The sequence below is a fragment of the Eublepharis macularius genome, chromosome 18, assembly GCF_028583425.1.
Source record: "Eublepharis macularius isolate TG4126 chromosome 18, MPM_Emac_v1.0, whole genome shotgun sequence".
NCBI lineage: Eukaryota > Metazoa > Chordata > Lepidosauria > Squamata > Eublepharidae > Eublepharis > Eublepharis macularius.
In genome coordinates, this window is record NC_072807.1 from 36451722 (window position 1) to 36479514 (window position 27793).

A 27793-nucleotide genomic window follows, 5' to 3' on the forward strand; every position below is an offset into this window, starting at 1 on the left:
CTCTGTGTGCATTTGAGATCAGAGGCAGAAGAGATGGTTTCTCCAGGCTCTGGATGCTCCCCGTCGGTTTCCCAGCCTTCGGAATCCTTTCTGGGGCAGCTGAGGACCAAGGCAGCTCCTTTTCTGGGTGATATTTGCATGAGATTTTAACCCTCCAGCTTTCACCCATTGCTAACTCAGACAGAAACACAAGCATTTCCAATGCAGTCTTGGGGATTTTCTTCCGCTCGGTCAAGTTACATGCATGCTATAAATGCCTGCAGGACAGAGAACTCCTGAATCTTGCCATGGGATGGTTTTGCACGCAGAGAGGATTCCTCGCTTAAGATGGGTAATAAGCAGACGATATTTACGGATGAACAGCTGGATGCCTATCAGGTAAGCATTCTTCATTCACATGTTCACGGGAATGATGGTATGGACATGCAAGATTATTTATCCAGCATGTGCAAAGGACGCCCAAGATGTTCAAGCCCCCGGGGCAGAAAAACACGCACGGTGCCTCTTCCTCAAGGTACCAAAAATACAGCAATGGCAACTCTGCCACCTTTAATTGTGCCCCATTCAAGCTGCCAGTCCCTGAAGTCACTTTCTATTTGCTTCAATAACAGCTGATGTTTTGGGGAGAGGCCGTGGCTGGGTGGGCAGAGCACATGTTTTGCATGTGGAAGGTCCCAGGCTGTGCTGAGCACCGGTTGGGTTCCCAAAAGCAAGACCTCGCATAGCAAGGCTTTGCCAAGCCCCTTTTGCTTGAGATCAGCCACCAGTTTTGGCAGAATAACGCAGTTCTGGATTGGTATAAGGCAACGTCATATATTATCCATATGGCCGTTACTCTGTTTGAAGGCGTGAAAAAATAACGGGGGGTGCTTTCAGCCAAGTCTTATTTGGGGAGCCCACCCCCTTGCTCTCTGAGTTCACACTCTTGATCTTGGCAGTCCTAGATTATAGGAGATATCCAGTTAAGATTCCAGGTGGACTGGCCCTATCCTGGCCTCTGAGTTTTTGACCACAAAACAGATTAGGACGATAAGGCACCAGCTATGGATGCCTTCAGTTAAAGCAAAGAACCAATGGGATCTTTTCCAATGAATCCTGCAGCTGCACCAGATAGCCTCGGTTGAAATCAATGGGATCTTTGCCAGGGTCGGTTCTGACCAATAGATTGTGCAGGCGGCAGAATTCTAGGGGATGCAGGCTAGTAAGAAAAAAAGTCTTATAAAGGGGAATGCAGTGTGTGTTGCAATGCCAAGCCCTTTGGACAAGTGGGTCTGGAAAGAGGTGAACCTTTGTGGCTCAGCCTCCCCGATCTGGACTCCTTCTTGTTTGCTCTATTTGTGGGGATGGAAACACCCTGAAGGAAGGCGTGGCTGACAGCAAAATCATAATCTATTTCAGCCAGAAAAATAACTCCAGCTTCCCCTAGTACACTCCAATGAAGCAAGATGATTCAATTAGCAGAAGGACTAGTTTTTTAAATAGAGTTCATCCAAGGCAAGTTGAATTAAGATATATCTGCTTGCCTGCTATGTGAATGGGGAATGAGACAACACACACACAAAATCAGATGAAATCTGGCAGGTATTTGATCAGGCACTTTTAACACAGGTGCTAAATGAAGAGGAATTATAAATTCAAGTGTTTTGTCCCAAGCTGGTTGTGAATTAGAAGAAATGCACAAGAATATTTTATGGCCCCAAGTATACCCTATGTCAGTGATATGTGACTGGGTCACTACATGTGTGGAAATCTTGTTGGTCGCTAAGGTGCTACTGGACCCAAATCTTGCTCTTCTACCACAGACAAAAATGGCTATCCACCTGAAACTATCCACATAATTTTTTTAAGCCTTAAAAAGCAGTTGTGGATGGGCTGAATTTGATTGGGGAGGGATTATCCCATTTTCTTGCTTCCTCCCCAAGTCAACCCCCTGCAAGCGTCTATTAGTCTTTGCAATATAAGCGTGTCTCTCCCTCTTCCCCTTATTGGGAGTTAACAGCTGGGGACGAACATCAACTGAGAAAATGACATTTGGGGAGAAAGGGTTTGAGCCCCACCCACCATACCACAGCCCCCAATCCTCCCTCGACTTTTTTTTTCAAAGTTAAAAAATGACAAGAGATAATCAGATCATAGATCTTTGATATTTTGGCACATGTGGCCAGTCTTCGACTTTGGGACGAGAACTCCTCTGGATTCTGTGTCTCTGCGTCTCTTCATTCTGTCTCATGTGGAAGGAAATGTTGGAACGGGCAGGGTGAAGTCAGCGGGAGAAGAAATGGCTTGCTAAGGCCAGCAGGGGGCTCCAGGCCACGCAGGGAAAGAGGTTTGCTGGCCAAAAGTTACCTGCCAGATACAGAGTCGATTGCTCCAAATTGAGGGATGGTCCAATTGTCACAGTCCACCAGTATTTGAAATGGCACTGTGGGTCAGAGCCAAGCTACAAGTGATGCCTGACACAGGTTGGACACTTGTCAGCTTCCCTCAAGTTTTGATGTTTTTTATACGATGTTTTAATGTTTTTATAATGTTTTTACTGTTTTTAATTTGTTGTCAAACCGCCCTGAGCCCATCTGACGGGGAGGGCGGTCTAAAAATGTACATAAATAAATAAATAAATAAATAGATGTCCTGGTCTTGCAGCTTGGCTCTCCATTTAATTGAAGTTTACAGAGTGGCAGTCTATGGGAGGAAGAACATGTGGTTGGGAGGGGATTGTAGGCGTTGGGCTCTTGCCAGGCACTCCTCTTCCCCTCTGCTGGGTGTGTGTGTGTGGGTTTCTGTAAACTTCAATTAAATGGAGAGCCAAGCTGTAAGACCAGGACACCTACATTTCCCATCAAAACTTGAGGGAAGCTGACAAGTGTCCAACCTGTGTCAGGCGTCACTTGTAGTTTGGCCCTCAGAAATCACACTATGATGCCTACATTTCCCATCAAAACTTGAGGGAAGCTGACAAGTGTCCAACCTGTGTCAGGCGTCACTTGTAGCTTGGCTCTAAGTGAGAGTTTGGAGCCTGTTTCCTGGGAATGGACTCAGAAGTGCTCAGAAGGGGCTGGAAAGTCTCCTGCCGCCTCTGGCCTTAGGACAGTTATAGATGGGTACTATTGTCGGTCTGCAGTAGAACAGCAGGATTTGAGTCCAGTGGCACCTTAGAGACCCACAAGATCTTCAGGATACAAGCTGAAGAAGGGAGCTCTGACCCTCGAAAGCTTATACCCTGAAAATCTTGTGGGTCTGTAAGGTGCCACTGGATTCAAATCCTGCTGGCTTCACGATGGTACCAGTGGAGGCCTTGCTGGTGTTGCTGAGGGCTCCAGGGTTCCCTCCTTGGCATCCTTCCTGTGGACCCTCATGGACAGCCTTAGGAGCAGAAGACGGGTCTGCAATGAGAGGAAGGAATCGGCAGAAATGGCAGCTGCCTTGTCCGAAGATTTAAGTGCTGTTCACTCTTTGGAGCTGTGTGGTGGGATACAGCACTGCGGATGGGAGACTATGGATATCTTAAACCCAGAACCTCCAAGCCTTATTCTGTGTACTAACTGCTTGGACCAATCTCCTTTGCATCACAGTTCACTTCTCAGGATGGATTCCAAACGGAAGCACATTTGCCTAGTGCTTTATGTGTAGTCAAAGCCTCTTCCAACTTATGGTGACCCTATGAAGGAAAGACCTCCACAACATCCTATCATTAACAGACTTGCTCAGATCCTGCAAACTGGAGGACGCGGCTTCTTTTATTGAGTCAAGCCATCTCGTTTTAGGTCTTCCTCTTTTCCTACTGCCTTCCACTTTTCCTAGCATTATTGACTTTTCCAGAGAATCTTGTCTTCTCATAATGTGACCAAAGTACGATAGCCTCAGTTTTGTCATTTTAGCTTCGAGGGAGAATTCAGGCTTGAGTTGATCTCGAACCTGCTTTTTGGCCACATTTCAAATGAATCAACTTTCTCCCTGTCTACTTTCTTCAGTGTTCAGCTCTCACATACATACATAGTAATGGGGAATACCATAGTGTAAATTATCTTGATCTCAGACCCTGCCTTGATAGAAGGATCCATTAAAAAGTCCAATAAGATCTAGCCCAAAGGTATAAAGCTGCTGGCCTCCAGAATGGGCTTTTTAGTCTCAGCAATTTCACTATACAACACTTTGCCAGCTTTTTAAATCCTGGTTCCTGGCTTGGTTGACCTTATTCCTTGCCTCTACCTTGGACTGCCTTGTGGATTCCTGAATTCTGGCCCACAGGGACTTATAAATCCACTGCTTATCCCCTTAGCTTGACTGTGGACTCTTCACCTTATCTCACCTGCCATCTATCTCTATACCTGAAGATGGAACTTAGATCCATAGGACCATGAACATATCCAAGAAGATTAGTTGCTCTAGAGTTCAGCTGATCTTCTATATCACAGTTCAAAGTTTTTCTCTAAGCTTTTGCCTAGCAAATAGCTAAAGATGCTTCTTCCTTTGACTGACTACTAACGACAGCACAATTCTAAGCCAAGCCGCGGGGATTAGCAATTTGCTAGAGGACGCTTGCTTAACTAGGCATTGATAGTTTTGGATGCCTGGTGGCTACTGGAAATAGCTTGAGTGAAGGTTGGTGGAAATGTAGGAATGCAGCTACTGATAGAGACTGAAATATGAATTTTTGAAGTTGATTGGCAAGGAGTCTTGAGAAGGTGGGTCTGCTGGAGCAGTTTTAATGATAAGCACAGTATCTTGGGCGCCTGTTTCCTCACACAGAGGAAATGAAGCTGTATATTTGTAAATAAATCCCATGACTCCAGAGCTCTCTCCTTACAAGGAAATTAATTACATGAAAGGCTGTCCTTGGAACTACCTGCCACTCTGGAGAGAAGATGGGATGTGAAATACTCGTGCATCCCAGCACCTGCTTTATAAGAAGGCTTCCTAATTCACCTAGCTATCCTGTGAATTTATGTCATGCTTTGCATTAACTCTTTCCTCTCCACCCTTCCCTCATTACAGTGTGTTAATTAAGAACGTTTTTTGCCCCCGTGCAATTTTCCATCTCAATGAAATTGCTCAGTACAGCTTAGATGATTCATCTCCATCTTTCACCAGGCCCAAACATTTTAATTCAATCGGAATTCAATTGCCTGAGCTCTGGCTGCTGCAAAAACCCAATAAAATTGACTTAGAGTTTGTCTGGTTGAATTGGCCACCCGTTGACAAAAAGACAAAACGTGGTCCTAGTGTTGACATTTCAGAGGGTTGGATCCTGGCTCTTGTACTGCTGCAAGACGCCCAGTGCAATTGTAGGCAGGTTTACTCAGAAGTAAGTCTCACTGTATTCATTTCCGGGGGTTTACTTCCATTTACTAAATAGAAAGAAATAAGCATGCATAGGTTTGTGTTGGTGGTAACAGCCACGAGCCAAATTTTGAGTCCAGTAGCACCTTAGAGACTAGCAGGATTTTTGGAGTGTGAGTTTTCGAGAGTCAGAGCTCCCTTCTTCAGATACGCCAGTGATGACATTTGGTAAATTTAGATTTGGTGAATTTAGAGAAGGAATTATCTTGCGGGGTTCTACAGGGAATAATCTTGGCTGTTTCCACACAGCTTACCTTTTGCTGGAACACAGTGTGTTCTCATGCAAATTTGCGCGATAACAGCGTGTTCTTGTGCAAAATCGCACGATAACAGCGTCTTCCTGGTGCGATTTTCGTGCCTGAAGATGCTGTGTTCCGGAAAAAGGTAAGCCATGTGGAAACGGCCCTTGTCTTCCATGTTATTCAACCTCTGTGTAAAGCCTTTAGGAGAATTATGTCGCAGCTACGGAGTGGGATGCCATCAATATACAGATGACACCCAAATCTATATCTCACTGTCCAAATTACCACAAGATGCAGTAGAAATCTTGGGTCACTTCCTGACAGCTGTGGTCAAATGACTGAAAGAGAACAAACTGAAATTTAACCCAGACAAGATGGATGTGATACTTGTTGGGAAGGCAGAGATCCTGAAGGTCATTGTACTCCACGCTTTCGATGGAGTTCGTCTGACCCTTGCAGACTCAGTTAAGAGCCTAGGGGTTATATTGGATCCAGTACTACTACTAGAAAAGCAAGTTAAGGCAGCTGCAAAAAATGCTTTCTATGACCTGGCTATAACCTGGAAGATGGCCCTCTACCTGGACATGGCCAACCTGGCCACCTGGAACCATGCCATAGTAACACCAAGACTTGACTGCTGTAGTGCACTGTATGTAGGTCTCCCCTCTAAGTTAATCCAGAGACTCCAGTTGGTGCAGAACGCTGCAGTTTGGTTATTATCATGAGTTAGGAGGAGCATGAATATCACTCCCATTCTGCAGTCACTCCACCGGCTACCTGTCAGTTACTGGGATCAATTCAAGGCAGACAAAGAAAGGTCTTCACAGTTTTGGTCCGGCATCCCTACGGGACCACCTCTTTTCCTATGTTCCTCCATGGCAGCTTCGCTCATCTGGAGACTGGGTCTAGATAGTCCAACAATGCTGCGAGTTTTGATTACCTTCCACTCGTAGGCATGTACTCTCCCGTTAAGTAACGGCTTCGCTGTTTTTCTGAGCCTCTATAATTACAAGGCAGATTTACACTTTCGGGGGAAACGGCAGACTTGACCCTCTGGCTCTTATTTCGCTTTATACAGTTTCAGACAATGCGGCATCACCAGTAGCGGCTCCCTAGAACCCCTCTCATTGTGTGTCTGTAACCTTATTCGGCTACACAATATGCCTGAGGAGAAGAGCCCCCCCCTCTCACTCTGTAGGCAGGGAAGGAAGAGACCTTAATAATTGATGTCCAAGTTAGACTCACGATAAGGGTGTCTTGAAACCCAAACCAATCCAATCCAATCTACCAAGGTAGTTTGTTTTTTAAAAATTCCGGCTGTCAACGAATTTTTTTAGCTGCTCCCATCTCCTTGCCTTTGAACCGATTAACTGGAGAGCCAGTGTGTTGTAGTGGTTAGAGTACTGGACTGGTGATATCTGCATTTGAATCTCTTCTGAACCATGAACCATTGGATGGGTGAGCTTGGGGTTCATTCTAACCAACCTTTCAGGGTCGTTGTGAGATTAAATGTGGTGGGGGGAGGATGTGGAGCCGTAAATGCTGATCTGAGATCCTTGGTGGAAAAGCAGGACAAAAATGTGATTAGTGGGTTAGTCAGGGCTCATTTCGAGGGGGAACGCACAGGAACGCAGTTCTGGCAGTTCCCCAAAGAGGTCACATGTCAGGTGGCCCCGCCCACCTGACTCTCAGCCATTTTGGGCCTGTTTCGGCCTGGATTGGGGCCAAAACAGCCCAGATTGGGCCTCTGACAGGTGGTGGATCACTCTCCTGTTCAGCAGCGGCCTGATCCTGACCATTTTAGGCCCCTTTTCGGCCATTTTGGGCCCAATTTCAGATTGAGTCCAAAACAGCCAGGATAGGTGATATCAGGAGGTGTGGCATATGCAAATCAGTTATGCTAATGATACATTTCCGGTGATGGCAAGGGGTGTGGCATATGCTAATGAGTTATGCTAATGAGCGATGTTAATGAGTTCCTCCAGCTCTTTTTCTACGAAATGACCCCTGGGGTTAGTCAATTGTTTCATTAACAACACATGCTAAAGGTTAACAGTATGGATTTGCTCAAGGTCATTCAATGGGCTTCACAGTTGAGTGAAATCAAAAAGAGTCTAAGTAGCACCTTTAAGACTAACCAATTTTATCTCTTTTTGATTTTGCTACTACAGACTAACACGGCTAACTCCTCTGGACAGTTGAGTGAGGAGATTTGAAAACAGATCTTATTTATTTATTTACATTATTTACAGTCTGCCTTTCTCACTGCTATTCAAGGAGTATTATACAATGGGAGTCAGAACAGTCAATTTCCAAGACATTTCACTAAACAATGTAATAGGTTAAACACTCAAATGGTACTATACTAGAGATGGGCACAAACTGGGGAAAAAACGTGCAGTTCGTGGTTTGTTGTGTTTCATGAACCACAAACTTTCACGAACTTTCCCCGGTTCGCGAACTGGTTCATTTGGTTCGTCAAAACATTACTTCTGGGTCAGCAGAAGGTATGCAGAAAGCCCATCCTCCCCATTGCCTAGGAAACTGATTGATTGGCACCAAGTTGTCTTCAGTGATGAACTGAAAAATGAACCAAACGAACCAGCCTAAATTTCGTGGCAGCTCATCAGAAATGGGCTCTGACAAACCACCAGTTCATGAACCACGAATCGCCCTGGATCATGCTGAACTATGGTTCGTATTTCGGTTCGTGCCCATCTCTGTACTATACTACTCTGGCTATCATTCTTCTTTTCATCGCTATATGTTTTGGAGGCGTGGAAATGCTCATATGAATAGGAAGAATGCCATGCTCTTCAGTAAAAAAGTTCTTTCATGTTCTCCTGTCTTTTGTTCTGTTGCAGGACTGCACCTTCTTCACACGAAAGGAGATCCTTCGGTAAGCAGACTGCATTCTGCCCTGCTCTGATAAGCTGTAGAGGATGAGTTAAACGTTACTTGATTGTCAGGGGTGGACTGGGGTGTTAAAACTTTACAGGGGCAAGCTGAACCAACTCTACGGTGTTGGGACAGTTTGCCTTGGACAATGGTGGCCATGGGTGTACTCAGTCACCATCCATTGTTATTTTTGCTAGGGCCCAGATCTGAGCCAATCGGCCCCTGTGGTGTTGCTTGTTCATGGCTGCCACTACCTCCCCCCCCGAACTTTCCCTTGCAGCTTCTTCCCCTTGCAAGGAATTAAAAAAGCACACATTCTTCTAGAATTAGAGGACATGCTGAACTCTGCTATCCAGTGAGAGGAAAAAGAAGCAAGATATTTTAATGATAAGATAATTCTAATACTTCCTGTTCTTCTTGTGAAGTTCCTGGCATTGGCTGTAAGAAACAGAGACCTGGACTAGATATTTCTTTGGCCTGAGCCTACAGAGTTCTTCTGTGTCTAGTGTCCACCCTCTCGAGGAATTTCTCCGTTTCCATTTTTGCCCAAACAGAGCAGCCACTTCTCTGTTCAGTGTTCCTTAAAGGTAAAATAAAAACGAACGATAATTTCCTGTCCCATCAAGGCTACAGGACTTTCAGTTCTGCGGAAGAGAGATATCTGGGGAAGAACAGAATGTGTCAGGCAGGCAACAGAGGGTGGAATGGAGGGAATTAAGCTGATGGATGTGGACTTTTTTTTTTGCAGTGGTTCATTGGTGTTCTTTCATGCTCACCCTTCCACACAAGTAGCTCTTGTATGAAAATCCAGCATTTTGTGCCTTCTGGGGATAACATATCTGCTCAGGGCCCAATGGATCCTCCTATTTCATATGACCAGGACTTTTTTTCTTGGAAAAGTGGTGGTGGAACTCAGTGGGTTGCCCTCAGAGAAAATGGTCACATGGACGGTGGCCCCGCCCCCTGATCTCCAGACAGAGGGGAGTTTAGATTGCTCTCCGCGCCGCTGAGCGGTGCGGAGGGCCATCTCAACTCCCCTCTGTCTGGAGATCAGGGGGCGGGGCCACCGTCCATGTGACCATTTTCAAGAGATTCCGGAACTCCGTTCTACCGCGTTCCTGCTGAAAAAAAGCCCTGCATATGACACACTGAGAAGGTTTGATTCTCCTCCACTTGAAGCCAGCTGAGTGACCTTGGGTCAGTCAGTCACAGCTTCTCAGAGCTCTCTCAGCCCCACCCACCTCACAGGGTGATTGTTGTTTGTGCAGTAAAAATGACTGAGGTCATGACAGAGTTGGCTCTGCCAGCCTTGTCTTATCACGTCTAATTTATTTCAGGGCAATCTGCCTGTCTTGTGTCTTGTTTTGAAACGAATGTGAAGAAAAATAGGAGGGAACATGACGGATGCTCTTCTACAGCAAAACTATAGTGTGATCTAATATTCCATTAGATAATAGATAGAGATGAAAAACAGACACTCTCCAGTCCAACCATTTGCGCACAGATGCAAAGGAGTATATGAAAAGCATCCACGTGACATGACTGCAGGAAACACACAGACTTCAGATTTTGTCAGAGAATATTTCTTTCTTGCTACCACATTCTCTGGAAGTCTGACGGACAGGTATTATTTTTAATATTTGGGGATGGGTGGAAGTCATATCCTACATGAGCCAGTTTGGTGTAGTGGTTAAGAGCGTGGGACTCTAATCTGGAGAACCGGGTTTGATTCCCCACTCCTCCACTTGAAGCCAGCTGGGTGACCTTGGGTCAGTCACAGCTCTCTCAGAGCTCTCTCAGCCCCACCCACCTCACAGGGTGATTGTAGTTGTGGGGATAATAATAACACACTTTGTAAACTGCTCTGAGTGGACATTAAGTTGTCCTGAAGGGCGGTATATAAATCGAATGTTATTATTATCATTATTATTATCATTATTATTATTATTATACATGTGAACACATGAAGCTGCCTTATATTGAGCCAGACTGTTGCTCTATCACGGCCAGTCTTGTCTGTTCTGACAGGCAGCAGTTTTTTCACGTCTCTACCAAACCATTTAAATGAAGACCCTGGGGATCGAACCTGGCATCTTCTGCATCCAAAGCAGATGCTCTTCCACTGAGCCACAGCCCCATCCTGCTCTTCTATGAAAAACAGCATGCAAAGCCTTGCATTACAAGAACGGACACACAAGTTAATGCAACCAGCTAGCCCTGGTTGTTCTTATAAATGGTCTCTTTCTATTAGTTAACTCGGGTGGGAGGAGGCTGTCGCAGTGTTTCTGCTTTTGGGCTTCCTAGAGGCAGCTGGTTGGTCATTGTGTGAACAGAGTGGTGGACTAGATGGGCCTTTGGCAGGGGTCATTTCGTAGAAAAAGAGCTGGAGGAACTCATCAGCATAACTTATTAGCATAATCTATTAGCATATGCCACACCCCTTGCCATCATCAGGAGTGTGTCATTAGCATAACTGATTTGCATGTGCCACACCCCCTGACATCACCTATCCTGGCTGTTTTGGACCCAATCCTGGCCATTCAGGGCTGAAATTGGGCCCAAAATGGCACAAAGGGGCTGAAAAAGGCTGAAAAGGGGCCCAAAATGGTCAGGATCGGGCCGCTGCTGAGTGGGAGAGTGATCCACCACCTGTTAGAGGCCTGATCCGGGCCATTTCAGCCCCAATCCAGGCTGAAACGGGCCCAAAATGGCTGAGAGCCAGGTGGGCGGGGCCACCTGACATGTGACCTCTTTGGGGAACTGCCGGAACTGCGTTCCTGCGCGTTCCCCCTCGAAATGAGCCCTGGTCTTTGGTTTGACCTGGCATACGTCTTCTTATGTTCTCCCTCCTGCTCATCTGTTGTTCTTGCATACCCATATGGTCCCCCCTGCTCCGTAACTACCCCTGCTGCTGCCCCTGATTTGGGAGTGCCCAGGGAGGTGCCCAGCCTGCTTTGTTTCTTTTACCCTCATGGTTTGGGTGCCCAGGGGTGTGACACCAAGGCAGACAGCTGCTGTAGCATAGTGGTTAAGTGGCTGGGCTCTGAGCCAGCACTCTGCTGGTTCAACCCCTGTTACTGCCATGAACTCTGTAGTTGGCCTTGGGTGCGCCACTCCTCTAAGCCCCAGCTCCCCAGCTATATTGTGGGGTAATAATAACTCTGACTAACAATGACTTTGTTCACTGCTCTGAGCGTGGACTAATCTGTCCAGAAGAGCGGATGGTTATTATTATTATTATTATTTGTCCACATGGTTATTATTATTATTATTGATGTACATTCCTGAGCTCAGACTTACCTAAATGTTCTTTCCCCCACTGAATTGCAAAGAAGGAATGTTGCAAATTAAAAACAAAAGATGGATGGGTCTGGCTGACAAAGTGCTAATTGGACAGGACAGTCGCCAGGCCGGCCCATCTATCCATTGGATGAGCAGAATGTTTATCCTGTGTGCTGCTGATCCGCTTTCACTGTTGCAACGCTGAATCAAGGCACCTGATCTGTCCTCTAAACCAGCCGAAAAATTTATGTTAAGACAATCCCATCTACTCCTGAGCAATACCTGAAGAGCCCACCCATGCTTGAACCCCATTGGCCCCTTGAATCACCTGATCTCTGCAGAACCATTCTGCAGTACTTCAGGCCACAGACTGATGGCGCCAAAGGGCAGAACAGAGTAGGTCAGTCGCTCCATCCTCGCTGCCCATCGCAGAAGCAGAGAGAGTATCTTGGGTCCTGCTCCTCCAACTCATTTTGGGTTCTTTTTGTGGATTCAGGAAAGGAATTATCCAGGTTATGGCTCTGGGGCCCAACGACCTTCTTCTTCATTTTCCCGACAGCCAATGGGCCATTATGTATGATGCTACTATTAAGTGTGACAGCCTGAGCCACTGGAGAGAGGGCGGGATAAAATTGTGCTCGATACAGTTTGCTTATTTATTTGTCCACGAGCATCTTTTCCAACCTGTGGAGACGTGCACCAATAAAGGCCCTGCAATCTCTTCTCCCCAGGCCGGTATCGACTGGTGCTATTGTGGAGACTGTGGGGGAGTTAATGACATGTTTAGAGCATCTCATGGTCTGATGGCCACTCTGGCCTCCTAATCAATGAGCCATTACCAGCTTTTATCTTTCGTTTTCAGCAGTTTTGCTTTGTGGGAAGTTTTTATTATAGAGGCCGCGCGCAGCTGGCAGTACCACGAGGCTGCAGCCCCTTGGGAGATTTATGAGGATGCAAAGAAACAGCTTATCCTCTGTTCACAGGCCTGAATAAGCTGTTGTGGAAGCTACTAGCTAGTTATAGTTGCTGGCCCATCAGGGCTTAGAGAAACATTCTGGGTTTGCCACTGGCTTTAAACTGAAGCAGTGCGTTGCATACTATGCAGGAATGCCATGAGAAATGGCATCCCTGTGTCTCTCTCTGTAACACATAGGATCAATTGCGTGCAACTCAGGGATGCCACCAAAATGGCATCCCTGTGTCAGACTCTAAGCCACAGGATCCATTGCAAGCAATGGAGTGATACCACCCCAAATGGCACCCCTGTGTCTGGCTCTGTAACACATAGGATCACTTGCGTGCAACTCAGGGATGCCACCAAAATGGCATCCCTGTGTCAGACTCGTAAGCCACAGCATCTATTGCAAGCAATGGAGGGATACCACCCCAAATGGCATCCCTGTGTCTGGCTCTGTAACACATAGGATCACTTGCATGCAACTCAGGGATGCCACCAAAATGGCATCCCTGTGTCAGTCTCTGTAAGCCACAGGATCTATTGCAAGCAATGGAGGGATACCACCCCAAATGGCATCCCTGTGTCAGGCTATGTAATGCACAAAATCACTTCCATGCAACTCAGGGATGCCACCAAAATGGCATCCCTGTGTCTGGCTCTGTAACACATAGGCTCGCTTGCATGCAACTCAGGGATGCCACCAAAATGGCATCCCTGTGTCAGATTCTGTAAGTCACAGGATCCATTGCAAGCAATGGAGGGATACCACCCCAAAAGGCATCCCTGTGTCAGGCTCTGTAATGCACAAAATCACTTCCATACAACCCAGGGATGCCACCAAAATGTATGTTGGGAGACGTGTATGAGTAAAGGAGGATAGCGCATGCCACAAGAGCATGACATTATTAATGTGCCCCAGGGCACATTACGTGCCCCACAGCACATGTGTGTGGCTTCCTGCCTCTGATTTACAAGGAAGAAGATGTGAAATTCTATCCACTACTGAAATGCCAAAGGATCAATATGGGACTCTGGGAGGAATCAGTTTATTTTAGAGGAGCAAATGGCAGCAACAGGACAGGAAAGGGGTCTAATATAGCCCTGAAATGAGAAGGATACGACCAAACACAACAGGGCCAAGAAAGTCCAGGAGTCGTTTTGTCTCCCTAGATTCGCCTCTTTAGAGTTGCAGAAGAGTTTTTGGCCTGAGGCCAACCATCTTGGGTTGCAGTTAAGAACTGTGAGTGCTACAAAGTTGATTATGTTGATGTTTGATGCTTGGGCTGTCGTGCGTGATTCAGAGGAGAGGGAAAAGCAAACCACGCTTCTATTTTTCTGACTATGGAGCTCTCTTGAGTAAACACTTTTTGCCTTTTCTGAGGGCGCATTGACACCAGATGGTTTCAGAGGATATATTTAAGCTTACCAACCTCAAGGTAGGGTCTGAAGTTCTGGAATTATAACTAATATCCAGAGAGACTACAGAGATCAGTTCTCCTGGAGGAAATGGCAGCTACGGAAGATGGTCTCCATGGTGCACCATAGAGTCTAGGAGAAATGGAAGTCCTAGAGCGACATCACATCCCAGCTGAGTTCCTTCCCACCCCCAAACTCTGTCCTCCCCAGGCACCATCCCTGTCTCCAAAAATTTCCTAAGCTGAAGTTGGCAAGTGTAGGTATATCTCAAGCAAAATTTGTGCCTGTTGACAGTGATCATGGGCATGAACCCCCCCCCCCAAGAACCACATGATTCATGGTTCATAGCATTCCACGGAACATCGAACCACGAACTTCTGACTTTTCCCCAGTTCGTGGTTCATGGTTTGTGGTGTTTCAACCTCCCTGCACCGGCTGCTGAAGCTGGTGTGGGGCTGGGCAGCAGGAGAACTGAGCTATCAGTTTCACAGACCCTGCTCCGGTTTCAGCCTATGGGCTGAACCCAGCACTGGGTCTGTGAAACTGACAGCCTCTTTCTCTTGCTGCCAGAGTGGCAGGAGAAAGGGGCTGTCAGTTTCACAGACCCTGCACTGGGTTCAGCCATGGGGGTCTGTGAAACCGACAGCCTCTTTTCCTGCTGCCAGAGCGGCGGGAGAAAGGGGCTGTCAGTTTCACAGACCCCGCACTGGGTTCAGCCGTGGGGTCTGTAAAACTGACAGCCTCTTTCTCCTGCTGCCCAGGCTGTCTGTTTTACAGACCCCGCACCGGTTCCAGTGCGGGGTCTGTGAAACGGACAGCCCGGACAGCAGGAAAAGAGGCTGTCAGTTTTACAGACCCCGCACCGGTTCCAGCGCGGGGTCTGTGAAACGGACAGCCCAGACAGCAGGAAAAGAGGCTGTCCGTTTCACAGACCCCCGCGCCGGTTTCAGCCCATCGGCTGAACCCAGCACAGGGTCTGTGAAACTGACAGCCCCTTTCTCCTGCTCAGGGGTTTCACAGACCCCGTGCTGGGTTCAGCCGATGGGCTGAAACTGGTGCAGGGTCTGTGAAACTCCAAACCGGCCATGGAATGGCTGGAAAAATTCGTTTGTATCGTAAAAACGCGTTCCCATGGAACGCGTGTTTCGGTGCAAACGAACCAGACATTCCATACAGAATTTTGTTCCGTGGTTCGTTTCATGCCCATCTCTAGTGATCATTGCTTTGATTATGAATGGGCCTTGATTCCAAGTCCGACTGCTGGCCCATCTAACTATGTTGCCTGCTCTGATTGACAAGACTTCTTCAGGGTCTCAGGCTGAGCACATTCTTCAAAATGAATCTCTGAACTGGAGATCTCTGAACTGGAGGTGGACTGAAACTTTTTTTTGCATGCCAAGCAGACACTCTACCATTTTCATAGCTCTTCTCATGCTCAGGGTTGTTGATTTTGTTGACCTTGGTTCTAAACACAGATGGGCATAAAGCAATAAACTTTTTGCAAGTCTCTTGTTAAAGAGAGAAATGCAATAGTTATTTACATATTCTCTCTTTTGTGTGTACGTGCTTGGTTACAGGTTGCACGGCCGATACCACGAATTAGCACCAAACATGGTGCCGATGGACTACAAGAGAGACCCGTGTGTGACGCTACCTATGCAGCTTATTGTGAATATGCCGGAGCTAAAGGTACCACTTTCCATCATTACCACAACCGTGCTGTAGCTTTACCCCAAAGTCTGAATTTGCCTCTGAGTGAATGAATATTGACCCCTTTTATTGCTTTTTTGTTTTTTATTTTTGTTTTATTTTTTATTGTTTTATTGCTTTTTATTGTTTTTATTTTTATTATTTTTTATTTTATTGTTTTTTAATCTCACTTTTCCTTCAATGAGCTCAGGGTGGCATGCGGGGTTTGCCTCTCCTTCATTTCATCCTCACAACAACCCTGCCAGGTAGATTAGGCTGAGAAAGAGAGAAGAGGCCCAAGCTTTGTCAGGGAGTTTCATGACAAATTAGGATTTGAACCCAGGCTTAGTGCAACACTCTAACCGCTATACCACACTGGCACTTTTCTCTTCAAAAGCCTAGATTTAGGCTCCAGAGGTTTTTCTAAAAAGTTCTCCACTGCATAAACAGAGATTACTCGTGAACTGATAAGAGATTTCTCAAAATTACTGCATGTACGAGCTGATGGACCAAATTTTAGTACATTCATATTTCCTTGACTAGGGGCCTCTTTTTATATATGCTCTTACTGTGCAGTCATAATGAACGTCACATTTAATGCAAAGACAGGCACCAAACTGAAGCCATTAGCAAAAATATAAATAAATATGGAAAGAAACAAAAGAAGGGACATAGAGTTTATCTTTTCTTATACATCTCCTATGTGCAGTACCATCCCACAGTGGGATTTTTTTCAACTGATCTTCATTATGGGAATGACCGTAACATCTAAGTATGCCATAAAGGCAAGTAGTGGTTGTGTGGATCCACACTAAGCTTGTCGTCTGGGGTCTCTGCCATGGGCTATATTTCAGCGGCATTTCTTTCTAATGGGGGAAGAGGAAGATGCTGTGAGCCTTAGGATGAGTCATAATGAATCTTCCCTACAAATGGAGACCCTTTGCTATCACAAAGACGGCATAGGAAGGGAACGGAAAATTAAGTGAGGGCCATGGAAGGTTTACTGCTTATCCACAAACCTCAGCCATTTTCATACATCTTACTGGCCGCACAAAATCGCGCAAAACTCCTGGAACGGTGGCGTCTTCCTGGCATGATTTCCCATCATGACTCTGGTTTGTGCCACATTTGCGCCACAAACCGGAGTCATGATGGGAAAACATGCCAGGAAGACGCTGTCATTCCGGGAGTTTTGCGCGATTTTGCGCAGCTGGTAAGATGTGTGAAAACAGTCCTCCTTATGCAACGTAGCAAGGACAATGGCCCTTCACCGATGAGCACCAGTTCTTAATTTGCCACAATACAGTAGCCCCATCTACAGCCCATAATGCAGTCGGTAGACGATTTGAGAAGAGCCAGCGCCTGCCTTTTTACGGTGCTCCGCTCTCTACCGTTTCAACCCCCTTTATCTTATGCTGCTTTTTAATCTGCTGTTTATTGTCCTGTTAACTTGCGTTAGCATTTCCAGTTTCATTTCCTGACTTGTATCAATCTGAGTCGTATGATTTGCAAGCCATTTTCTGAACCGTATAAGTGGAAAAATGAACCCAATAGGTAAAGATGCAACTAATGTCCTGAAAAGAAATCCTCCGGACCAAAGCTCCGGCTTCAGCTAGACCCTTCTTTCCAGTGGTTGCAGCTAGGTTGGCGTTGACCTGCTTCCAACCCTGAGGATTATTTTACATCATATCTATAGCCTTGTAACTTCATATAGCCGCAGGGTGAGAGGCCCTTGGGACAGGATACGGCATGCTAAAAGTCCTGGATTGCATGATCAAATGGACAGCATACAAGTTAAAATTAATGCATTGCAAGAACCCGTGGGGCAAAATGGGTCCAAGACTCAAAATGAGTCTTATTTTAGTGCTAAAATGACTAAAATGCAGTCTGGTTGAGAAGGGTGTCTGGGGGTGGTCTAGGGGGCTGGATCCATACAGTGTTGGGTAAGGCCCTACTTTTGGGAACCCCAGTGGCATCTCACTGGCCGCTGTTGGGCACAGGATGTGGGATTCTCTGGACCATTGGTCTAATGATCCATCTGGGCTATCCTTATTTCATATGCAGAGCATCTGTAGGGCTGGCAGAAGTTTTCTCAAAGTCTCTGGCACTTCCAGTTGAAAGTCTCCCAGGTTGCAGAATGTGGGATTCTGTGCTTGAGACCCTGACTTTCTGTCATCAGGATTGTATTCTCAACTGTGGGCATTTTTTTTTTACTATGTCTAGATTCCAATTTAGTCGGGTCACCATGGGCCAGATAAAATTGCTTTGCAGGCTGGTTGTATCTTACACTCCCCACTTTCTAGATTAAGTGAAACATGTCCTAGAGTTACGTGCAGTCCAGTTTCATTACCGAAGCTTGCTTCTGAATTCCCCTCGGTTAATCCGTTTGCAAACGGTAACTGGATCCAGTGGTAAATACACTCTCGGCTGTAAGGGAAACCAATTGGTTGTGAGGCAAAAGCTCAGGGAAGAAGAGACTGCTAAAGCCCCAGATAGTCTGTTCCAAGGATGTGACGTCTGCGCATGGTTCAGGACTCTTCTTGTGGCTTCTGTTTATGCTCTTGCTTGGGCGTCACTTGGCAGAGTGCAGTGTCGGCCCGGCTTTCACAACACAAAATCCTTCTTGCTGTTTCATTGCTTGGGTGATTTCTGCATTTGGCGGTTTACCCATCCCATAGGCTGGGTGTAGACAAACACCAGCATGCGTGCCAAACAGCAGCACACCAGACTGTTCTGCGCACTCAGTGTGCAAGTCTGGTACTCCACTCATTGGCTGAGGCAATCCCCCTGCACACTGGGAGCTGTGGCTCAATGGCAGAGCATCTACTTGGCATGCAGAAGGGCCCAGGTTCAGTCCCCGACATCTCCAGTTAAAAGGCTGGAGTGGTAGGTGCAGTGGAAGTCTTTAACCACAAGGAGAGGATCCAGAGAGCTAGGGATGGGGAAGACAGACCATGCACAAGGAAGTGGATCACAGCGGGAAACCTGCCAAGGAGTTAGAGGCATAGAGCGACCCACACCACTGCTGAAGAATCTCCCCTTGCCTTCCTGTAGCTCTGCTCAGTGTGCATGTGGGCAATATGGCACCTTGGTTCTCTGCGCATGTACGCTTGCAGCAGGTCCTTCCCCAGTAAAAAAGAAACCACCTCTATTGGGGCTCATGGCCCCACTGGTAGGATAACAATAGATCGGTATATAACCAGCACAAGTCTCCATGTTAAAACCAGAGTAGCAGTGTAAGTACACAAAAATACACAAGGATCCAGACTATTAAAATTACAATAGAACCTATCTACAATATTTGCATTGAAATTCCTCACCTTCTCTGGAACGCTTACAGCCAAAGTGAAGGAAATGCACATTCTCTCAAGTCCACAACCTCTCAACTGCCTTAGGCTTTGTTTTTACAATTTTTGTGAGCTATAGCTAAAAATTTGGCGGCATTCAGTATAAACTGGGGATAAGGGTCAAAAAGTAACTTTTGGCTTATTTTCTTGTTTGCAAACCCTTGAAGCCTCTTTAATAAGGGGTGGATAATCTTTACTCTACTGTCCTCACAGAACCTACAATGTAATAATATATGTTCAATCGATTCTATATTCCCTGACCCACAAGGGCAGAGCTGCTCTATCAGTGGTACCTTTTTATATCGGTATTCTGTTACTGCTGATGGAAAGAGGTTACATCTGGCCATTGAATAGGCCCTACAATATGCTGGAATCTCTATGAGTGATAAGTATGCTGCTGGAGCCACTACATATTTTATTTTCTGCGGGGCCACATGGCTAGGAACCCTTGCAATATCATTCTGCCTTTCTGGTAGGATTCCACAACCTACCTTAGGGTCCCAAGACCATGGCCCTAGATCATAAGCGAGCAAGGCTTTCTCCTGTACTCACAACGCACCAAGTGTCAGAGGGACAAACGTGTGCTATTCTATCAGCCGTAACTGTGTAAGAGGAGAGTTACCATCCCTTTGGACTTTCCCCCACTAACTGGTTGATTTCTAAAGGAAGGTTCGACCTGTTCCTTAATTTGGGAAGCTCAGCACAGAAGAAACCAAGAGCTGCCACACAGAGGTCCATCTTGGAACTCAGCATTCATGTCAGAGTTTTGTATTTTAGGACATTTAAATTTTCTTAAAAGAGAACTAACACCAAACGGCCAGCGCTTTAGCTAACACTATGCCAGTCTTGAAATTTTCCACAAGGTACTCATGGAATACTTTCACTCTGCAGGAAAACCCCTTCAAGGAACGGATTGTCCAGGCTTTTTCAGAGGATGGAGAAGGGAACCTCAGCTTCAATGACTTCGTGGACATGTTCTCTGTACTCAGTGAAACGGCTCCCCGGGAGCTGAAAGCAATCTATGCCTTTAAGATCTACGGTAAGGATGGCCTGATTGACGTTTATTATGCTGCTACAGCCCTCTGTCAGTGTACAAGACAAAGGTGGGGTTTTGCAGAATGCAGCGAGCCCAGTCTGTGCCCCAAAGAGGTCACAATCTACAAATCTTAGGGCCAAGCTACAAGTGACGAATGACACTTGAATGGCAAGTGGATTGAGTGGAGGGCAAGTGAACAGGGAGAAATACACTTGCCATTCAAGTGTCATTCGTCACTTGTAGCTTGGCCCTGAGATGGGGAGAAAGGAGGAACAGGAGAAGACGGGCTCATTTCGGTCATGTGTGTGTAGGCTCAGTAGGCAATAGAGACTGAGAGCCAAACTACAAGTGATGTCTTACACAGGTTGGACACTTGTCAGCTTCCCTCAAGTTTTGATGGGAAATGTAGGCACATCCTGGTCTTACAGCTCTAATGGAGAGCCAAGCTGTAAAACCAGGGCGCCTACATTTCCCATCAAAACTTGAGGGAAGCTGACAAGTGTCCAACCTGTGTAAGGCGTCACTTGTAGTTTGGCTCTGAGAGGTTGTACCAAAGTGTCCAGGGAAAAAATGATGGAATTTGAGGAGTAGGGAGTGAGTAGCAGCATCGTGCGGGTGTTCTGGAAGGGGCTTCCAAGCCCAAGGGGCACAGGAGGAACTGTTTGAGTTAGCAGGAGACCTTTGGACAGCTGAGAGTGGTAGACTTTGAAAAATGGAAGTCATGGGCTGGATATGAGAACAAGACTAGGGGGAAGACAGTGCCTGCACCTTCTCCCCCAGCACTTTCGGGAGGTGGGGGAAGTATGAAGACATCATCTGCTCTCCTTGCCCCCCTGTACTCTGGGTAGGTAGAGTGAGATGGGAACCTGGTGTTCCCCTGCATGGTTAAGGTAAGGAGGAAAAGGGACAGCAGGAACGAAGGAGGGAACAGCTCGCTGCCTGACACCCCCAGGGACAGGAGGCACCTTTGGGGACAGAATCGAATGTTGTGGGCAACTGGATGGGTGGGGAAATAAGCTTGTTGGAAATCTCCAGCATTGGTGCCCCAGGTGATTGCTTAGGGCCTCCTAGTGGATGGGCGAGCCCGGCAGGAGCAGCAGAAAAAGAGCAAGGGTGCCTGTGTTCCCCGAGGACAGTTGTGGAAGCTGGCACTCGGGGTCTTAAGCCCCGCAGCTAGAAGGTCTTGCTTTGTTGAACAAACGAAGGGCAGAAGGCCAGGGTCTCCCTGTGGCTTCCAATAGTCTGTCTGATCCGAAGGCTTCATACTGCCTGCCAATCTTGACAGCCAAAGATACCACGGAAGCTGAAGAAGCAGCTCCGTGCACGTGGCAGGGCATCCAGCACATAGTGTCCTCTTTCCGGGCTGTCTCCGTTGGCTTCACAGTAGTCCCAGAAAGCTTGAACAGCGGATCTTTGCAGTGACGAAGCTGCATTAAGGGACAGATAAAGACCTCCCTCCATTATTTCTCAGACGCCACAAAAGCTATCAGCGGAAGTATCGTGGAGCTCAGAATTGATTTAGTGTTAACAGCTCTTTCAGATTTCATCAAAGCATTTGGGGTGGGGGTGGGGGAGGATATCTGGAGCTTTTGCAAATAAAATCCACGTCGGCTGTTTTGCTGAAAATTCTCCGACCACATTAAATGTCCCCCAGCCGCTTTGTAATTCAATCGAGCCAACGCTAATCCTGCGTGCTGAGCCAAGGGCGATAAAACCAACGCTTGAAATGGCCATTTAATAGCCATCCTATTATAACATTTTGCAGGATTAATTGCTAAGCACCTGATGCAGAGGGAAAGCAGATAACTTGTAGACTGTACCAGCCGGAAATGGCAGGGGCAGTTTATGGAGCTGCTGGGCTCTTGTAAATGTCATGACAGGGGGCTAAAGTGATACAGAGATGGAGATGATTGGCAAGTTAAAACCACCCAAGTGGACAACCACCATCAGCTTGGGGCCAAGCTACACATGACGAATGGCACTTGAACGGCAAGTGGATTGAGTGGAGGGCAAGTGAACAGGGAGAAATACACTTGCCGTTCAAGTGTCATTCGTCATGTGTAGCTTGGCCCTTGGACTCAGAGGAGGTGTGGGAAGAACCAGTTGTTCCTCGGGGGTGAAACAATTGTGACGGACACACACCAATCGGACTGTCTGACTTTAAAGAGCAAAAAGAGAACCGAATTAGTTTTTTTGGCTGCCTTTATTTTATTTAAATACTTACGCCCTGCTTTTCTTCCCAACGGGGATATAAAGCAGCTTACAGCACTGTTATTTATTTAATTTAGTTATTTAATTGTATTTATAATCTGCTGTCCGTGCAGCAGGCTCAGAGCAGAGCACCACATATATCATAATAATAGAATAAAACATGGTAGCATGAAACAAGAAAAAATATCTATAATACCGATTACTGAAAAGCAGCAGTATTGCACAACCTGTTGAAACAAAACCCATGGGGCTGGGTGGCCAGTTTCAGATGGACAGTAATGGCAGGAGGCTGGTTAGGTGGCCCGTCTGTCTCAACCATCGTATGCCTGGTGGAAGATCTCTGTCTTGCAGGGCCGGTGGAAAGATAGCTGAAATCAGGTCTCCACATACAGAGAGATCTACCAGGTTGGAGCCAAGACCAAATTCTTCTCCAAAACTCTTGATGAAATAACATGAACAAAAAAGCAAACAAATAAGAAATATTTGCTGGTATGGGGCAAGCTTTCACACTCCCATAGTCCATAGAAAAAAGTGCCTCATCAGTTGTCTATGGCTTAAAATAACTCTGGAGAAATTGTAAGTCTGGTGATCTTTTTTCTCCCACATCTTTGCATGCTTAGATTTTAACACAGACAACTTCATTTGTAAATCCGACCTGGAGCAAACCCTCAACAAGTTGACGAAAGAAGAGCTGACGGAAGAAGAAGTCACGCTGGTTTGTGAAAAAGTAATCGATGAAGCCGACATGGATGCCGACGGGAAACTTGGCTTCCCAGATTTTGAGAACATGATTTCCAAAGCACCGGATTTCCTCAGGTAGAAAAATTCCCACATGCATAATCAAACAAATCCTTTTCACTGGATGGGATCAGATGTTCTTAGAGGTACCAGAGTTGCAGCTATAGTAGCCTGGCTGTTGGGCTAGCAGTGCTCCATCATGGGCTAGTGATGTCATTGCCTGCACTGGCTGCTACTAGCACTGCAGCAGAGGCCCCGATCTCTATATTGCCTGTACAAACTGCTGGTTGTCTGGCTGGTATTAGTGGAACTCACTGCCACAGGATATTATGATGGCCGCTAGCTTTGAGGGGACTGGGAACATTCTGATTTCTACTAATATTCATTAATGGATCCAGAGGTCATTTTGTAGAAAAAGAGCTGGAGGAACTAATTAGCATAACTCATTAGCATAACTTATTAGCATATGCTACGCCTCTTGCCATCGCCAGAAGTGTGTCATTAGTATAACTGATCTGCATATGCCACACCCCTTTGACATCACCTATTCTGGCTGTTTTGGACCCAATCCTGGCCACTCAGGGCCGAAATTGGGCCCCAAATGGTCAGGATCAGGCTGCTGCTGAGTGGGAGAGTGATCCACCACCAGTCAGAGGCCCGATCTGGGCCATTACGGCCTCAATCCAGGCTGAAACTGGCCCAAAATGGCCGAGAGTCAGGTGGGCGGGGCCACCTGCCATGTGACCTCTTTGGGGAACTGATGGAACTGCGTTCCTGTGTGTTCCCCCTCAAAATAAGCCTGAATGGATCTAAATGGAACCTCCATGTTTAGATGCAGTATATCCTCTGAATGTCAATGGGAGGAAGTGGCTTTGGTCTCAGTGTCCTTCCTGTGGATCTTTTGTCTAATCTGGCAAAGCACTTCTTACTTTCTTAAGCAGACAAAAATCCCCCCCCCCCTGTTCCTCCGTGATACATCCGAGCCTTAAATTGAAGCCGCTCAAGTGCTCTGCGTGTTACCCGCATCTTATTGTATTCAGTGTGAGTTCCCTCCAAGGAAAACATGCATGGGATCTCAGCTGCAAGCAAAAGGCAGAGCGGGAGTTGACAAAAATCTCACGATTGCCACTGCTTAATGATGTATGGATTTAAATCCATCAGGCTGTGGACCAAACACTGAAGCTTAAACGTCTTCTCCTTTTGGGAGAGCTAAAATAGAAGGCTTTACAAGAACACAAGAGTCCAGACGAATCGTTATCTATTTTCAGAATTATTGAACGCCTCCTAAGTGCACATTAAAATGAAAGCTGAAGATGACAGCAGTATCATTCAACATGGTTATCCAGCCTGCTCAAAATATCACGTCTTGCCTATACCACAAGTTGGTTTGAGAAAAGTTGACTTTAATAACCGATTTCCTTTCTTTTGTTTTAAAATGATAAACATTGCATGGTATCTAAGTAGACCAGTGCTCCAGAACCTCTGTTCTGTTTATTTCCACTAGCATCTGCACCCCAGGGTCTCAGATTGAAGAAATCTTTTCCCAGCATGTGTTACCCAAAGGTTCAATTCGAACCCAGAAACAAAGTAGAGTCTCCACTTATGTGAAGCCAGTGTTCTCTATTTACCACAAGCCAAATTAGTACAATGTACCACAAACACAAACCAAGAATCATTTGATTAAAATAAAGTTGGGGGAAAAACCCTCGGAAATTTAATTTTCTAAATTTCTCTCTTGAAAGGTTTAATGAGATCTCAAGATGATGATAACTAGATAGCCTGGGCCCACCCTGAATTCTGCCCTTTACCTGGGCAATTGAACCCGATGTAAGGATTTGAACCCGAGATCCTGCAAAGTATGAAGTGCTAAAAAGACCCTACTTGCATATTTCTCCTGTCTAGTTTGTCCCTGACATGCTCATTTGCTACGTACAAGAAATTTTCCCGTGCGTGCTTTCAGTCTCACAAGCCTCCCCCATTGCTGTCTGACACGATACAGTCTAGAAACAGGTTTAGCAGCTGGGGGATTTTTTCGGAGTGGGGAGGAATAACCAACATCAGCAATCTCTTAAGGTGCAAAGTCCTTGAACTGACTGAACCACATTGTAGCGTGGGACAGATACATGGACTTTTGCATCGAAGACGGTAGAAAGGCCTTTGTCATTTTCCAGTGTGCAATTTGTGAGCAGGTTGGTAGTCTCAGAGGGGTTTCATTTAGTCCATAAAAGAGGAAGAGCCGGCGCCAGAGCCACCTGCTCTCTTCGAGTGACTGCTCTAATACATCTGTATTCCATTTCGAATCATGACTTCAGACAGCTGTAAAGATGCTGATGAGACCTGCATGACTTCTCTGTGCTGTTTCACTTCCTTTGTTCCCTGTGTCCCCTCCCTTCCCCCGTTATATCATGGATTTCCAAACCCTCTGAGGCTATCCAACTTGCATCTTTTTATTCATCTGTTACATTTTTATCCTCTAAAGAGCTCAAGGCACAGTGTACCTCATTCTCCCCTCTTCCATTCGATCCTCACAACAACCCTGTGAAGTGGGTCGGCCTGAGAGAGAATGGCTGGCTTAAAGTTGCCCAGACAGCTTCATGGCAGAGTGGGGAACTGAACTCGGGTCTCCCAGGTCCTAGGCCTGGCACCCTAACCACTACACCATGCCAGCTCTCCTATCTGCTGTCCTGAAACAGATGCTAGCTTAGACTTTCCATCTTAGCCAGAGCAAAACAGCCTAGTGTTTAAGTGGTTGGGCTGTGAATCAGCACTCTGCTGGTTCGAATCCCACTACTGCCATGAGCTCAGTAGGTGGTCTTACATAAGCCACTCCTCACAGCCCCAGTGCCCCAGCTGTACTGTGGGATAATAATAATACTGACTTTGTTCACTGCTCTGAGTGGGCACTAAGAGCAATACATACTCGCAGTTGTTATTGTTGTTATTAACCCTAGAGATCTCAACTATCTCTAATACTTCCACATACATAGTTGTTGAACCACAAGTAGCATCAACACCCCCCTAAGCAGCCCCTAGCCAACTCCTGACTTTTGCAAGCATACATTGGCAGCGCAATCCTAAGCCGAGTTATAGCCTTCTTAACCCATTGATTTCTACAGATATAAAATAGTATAACTGTCTTCAGGACTGCGCCATTTATCTCTTGGAGTCTGCCGCAGAAAATCATTGCTGTTGGTAAAGAAAATACACAATTAAGACCTCCAATTTGCCTTCTTGTTGAGGATATTTGTTTTACTTTGAAGGTTTTAAAGACCCCCCCCCCCAGTCCCTTGGATCAAATAGCTGTCCGAGGGAGAGAACATTATCAATGCTGGCTGGAGTCCCAGAAGTTGGAATAAGTTGTAAATGACTGAGACAGTTGCTGGTTCAGAAAATTTTGATCCTCTTGGGTTTATTTTTTTTTTAAAAAGAATGTTATCATTTGGAAGCTGCTTGTATTTTTAATGGGAACCATTAGCGCTTGGAACTGGCAGCGGCAAAGTGTTCCGTTCTACAAGACTGGTTACATTTTCCACAGGAAATTGTTTTATAAATCACTGTAGAAACCAAAAGGTTTTTCTTTCTTCTTTTTTTTTTTAAAAAGAGGACAGATTTGTACAGATGGCATAGTAACCTCACAAGGGGATAAGAGGGACAGAAAGGTTTGGCGATCGGACATGCTGGCACTGAGACAACATTTCAGGGCAATTTGCAGTCTGCCAAAGGAAATGCTGCCTGCCAACCGTTCAAGGGTTCTTGGAAAAATAGAGGGGCCATTCTTGGTACATGGAGACATTTACAACACATTTATTTATTTATTTATTTATTTATTTATTTATTTATTTATTTATTTATTTATTTATTTATATCTTGCAGCACCTCGTAGACTTGTCTTTCCCTTTTTGTTTCTCAACAGCACCTTTCATATACGAATCTGAAAATGCTGGGTGAGCCACTGGATTGAACTAGACATCTGTCCTGCCTCTTCGAATCTCAGGCACTTTGACTGGCTTCTGTGGTCCACTAGGGAATCTCTGAATTCTGCAGCAGAGACTAAAGGAATTGTGGACTTCTGATTTCCAAGATCTTTGGGCTACCTATGGATTTTGTGTTTTTGTGGGGGGGGGGATATCTTCACAGTCGGCCAGCAATGTTGTCTTAGAAAAGTTGTTGGGTTGTTATTTTTTTAACCAGAGAAAGTGCTATTCAATGTGTCTCCTTGTGATTTTTATATTTGTAAAGATTTGATAGCCTATTGTCCCTCAAAGCAAAAAAAAAAGAGAGAGAGAGAGAGATCTACAAGATACGCTGACTCTCCCAGATGTTAATTGATCAAGAACACTGGCCGTAAAAGGAATTGCTCTCCATTGTTGCATAGCACCGATGAAGGTCTGTTCAGAGCACTCGGTAGCTATCGATCAATATCAATCAAGATGACATTTATAGACTGGCTGTGTGCTGAGTCTGCCCTATGGATCAGGTCAGGTCACTGGCTTAGGTGCTTAAAGCAACCAGTGCTGTACGGATGCTCCATGAAACTTGAAATCTTTTCCTTTTCTACGTCGTTTGCAGATGAGGTCAATTTCTCCTCTAAACAGACTCTGAATTGTGTCTTCAGCTGTCCAGGAGGGTCTTGTTT

The 27793-nt window shown here is 46.0% G+C and overlaps 1 protein-coding gene across 1 annotated transcript; it reads left to right on the forward strand.

Annotated features, from left to right (window-relative positions):
* The first annotated feature begins 244 nt into the window (after window positions 1-244).
* Window positions 245-27383, forward strand: CIB2 (calcium and integrin binding family member 2). Its single transcript, XM_055002860.1, has 6 exons — window positions 245-378; window positions 8447-8481; window positions 15714-15825; window positions 20064-20211; window positions 23040-23235; window positions 27071-27383. Exons 1-6 carry the CDS (start codon window positions 328-330, stop codon window positions 27090-27092), a joined length of 564 nt encoding a protein of 187 aa, XP_054858835.1. The 5' UTR covers window positions 245-327; the 3' UTR covers window positions 27093-27383.
* Window positions 27384-27793: the final 410 nt, after the last annotated feature.

What these genes read in the sequence shown, in the direction of transcription:
- CIB2 (XM_055002860.1), top strand. Translation starts at nt 328, where the DNA reads ATGGGTAATAAGCAGACGATATTTACGGATGAACAGCTGGATGCCTAT. An exon ending in AACAGCTGGATGCCTATCAG is followed by an intron (nt 379 to 8,446) that starts GTAAGCATTCTT and finishes GTTCTGTTGCAG; the next exon opens with GACTGCACCTTCTTCACACG. An exon ending in TGAATATGCCGGAGCTAAAG is followed by an intron (nt 15,826 to 20,063) that starts GTACCACTTTCC and finishes TTCACTCTGCAG; the next exon opens with GAAAACCCCTTCAAGGAACG.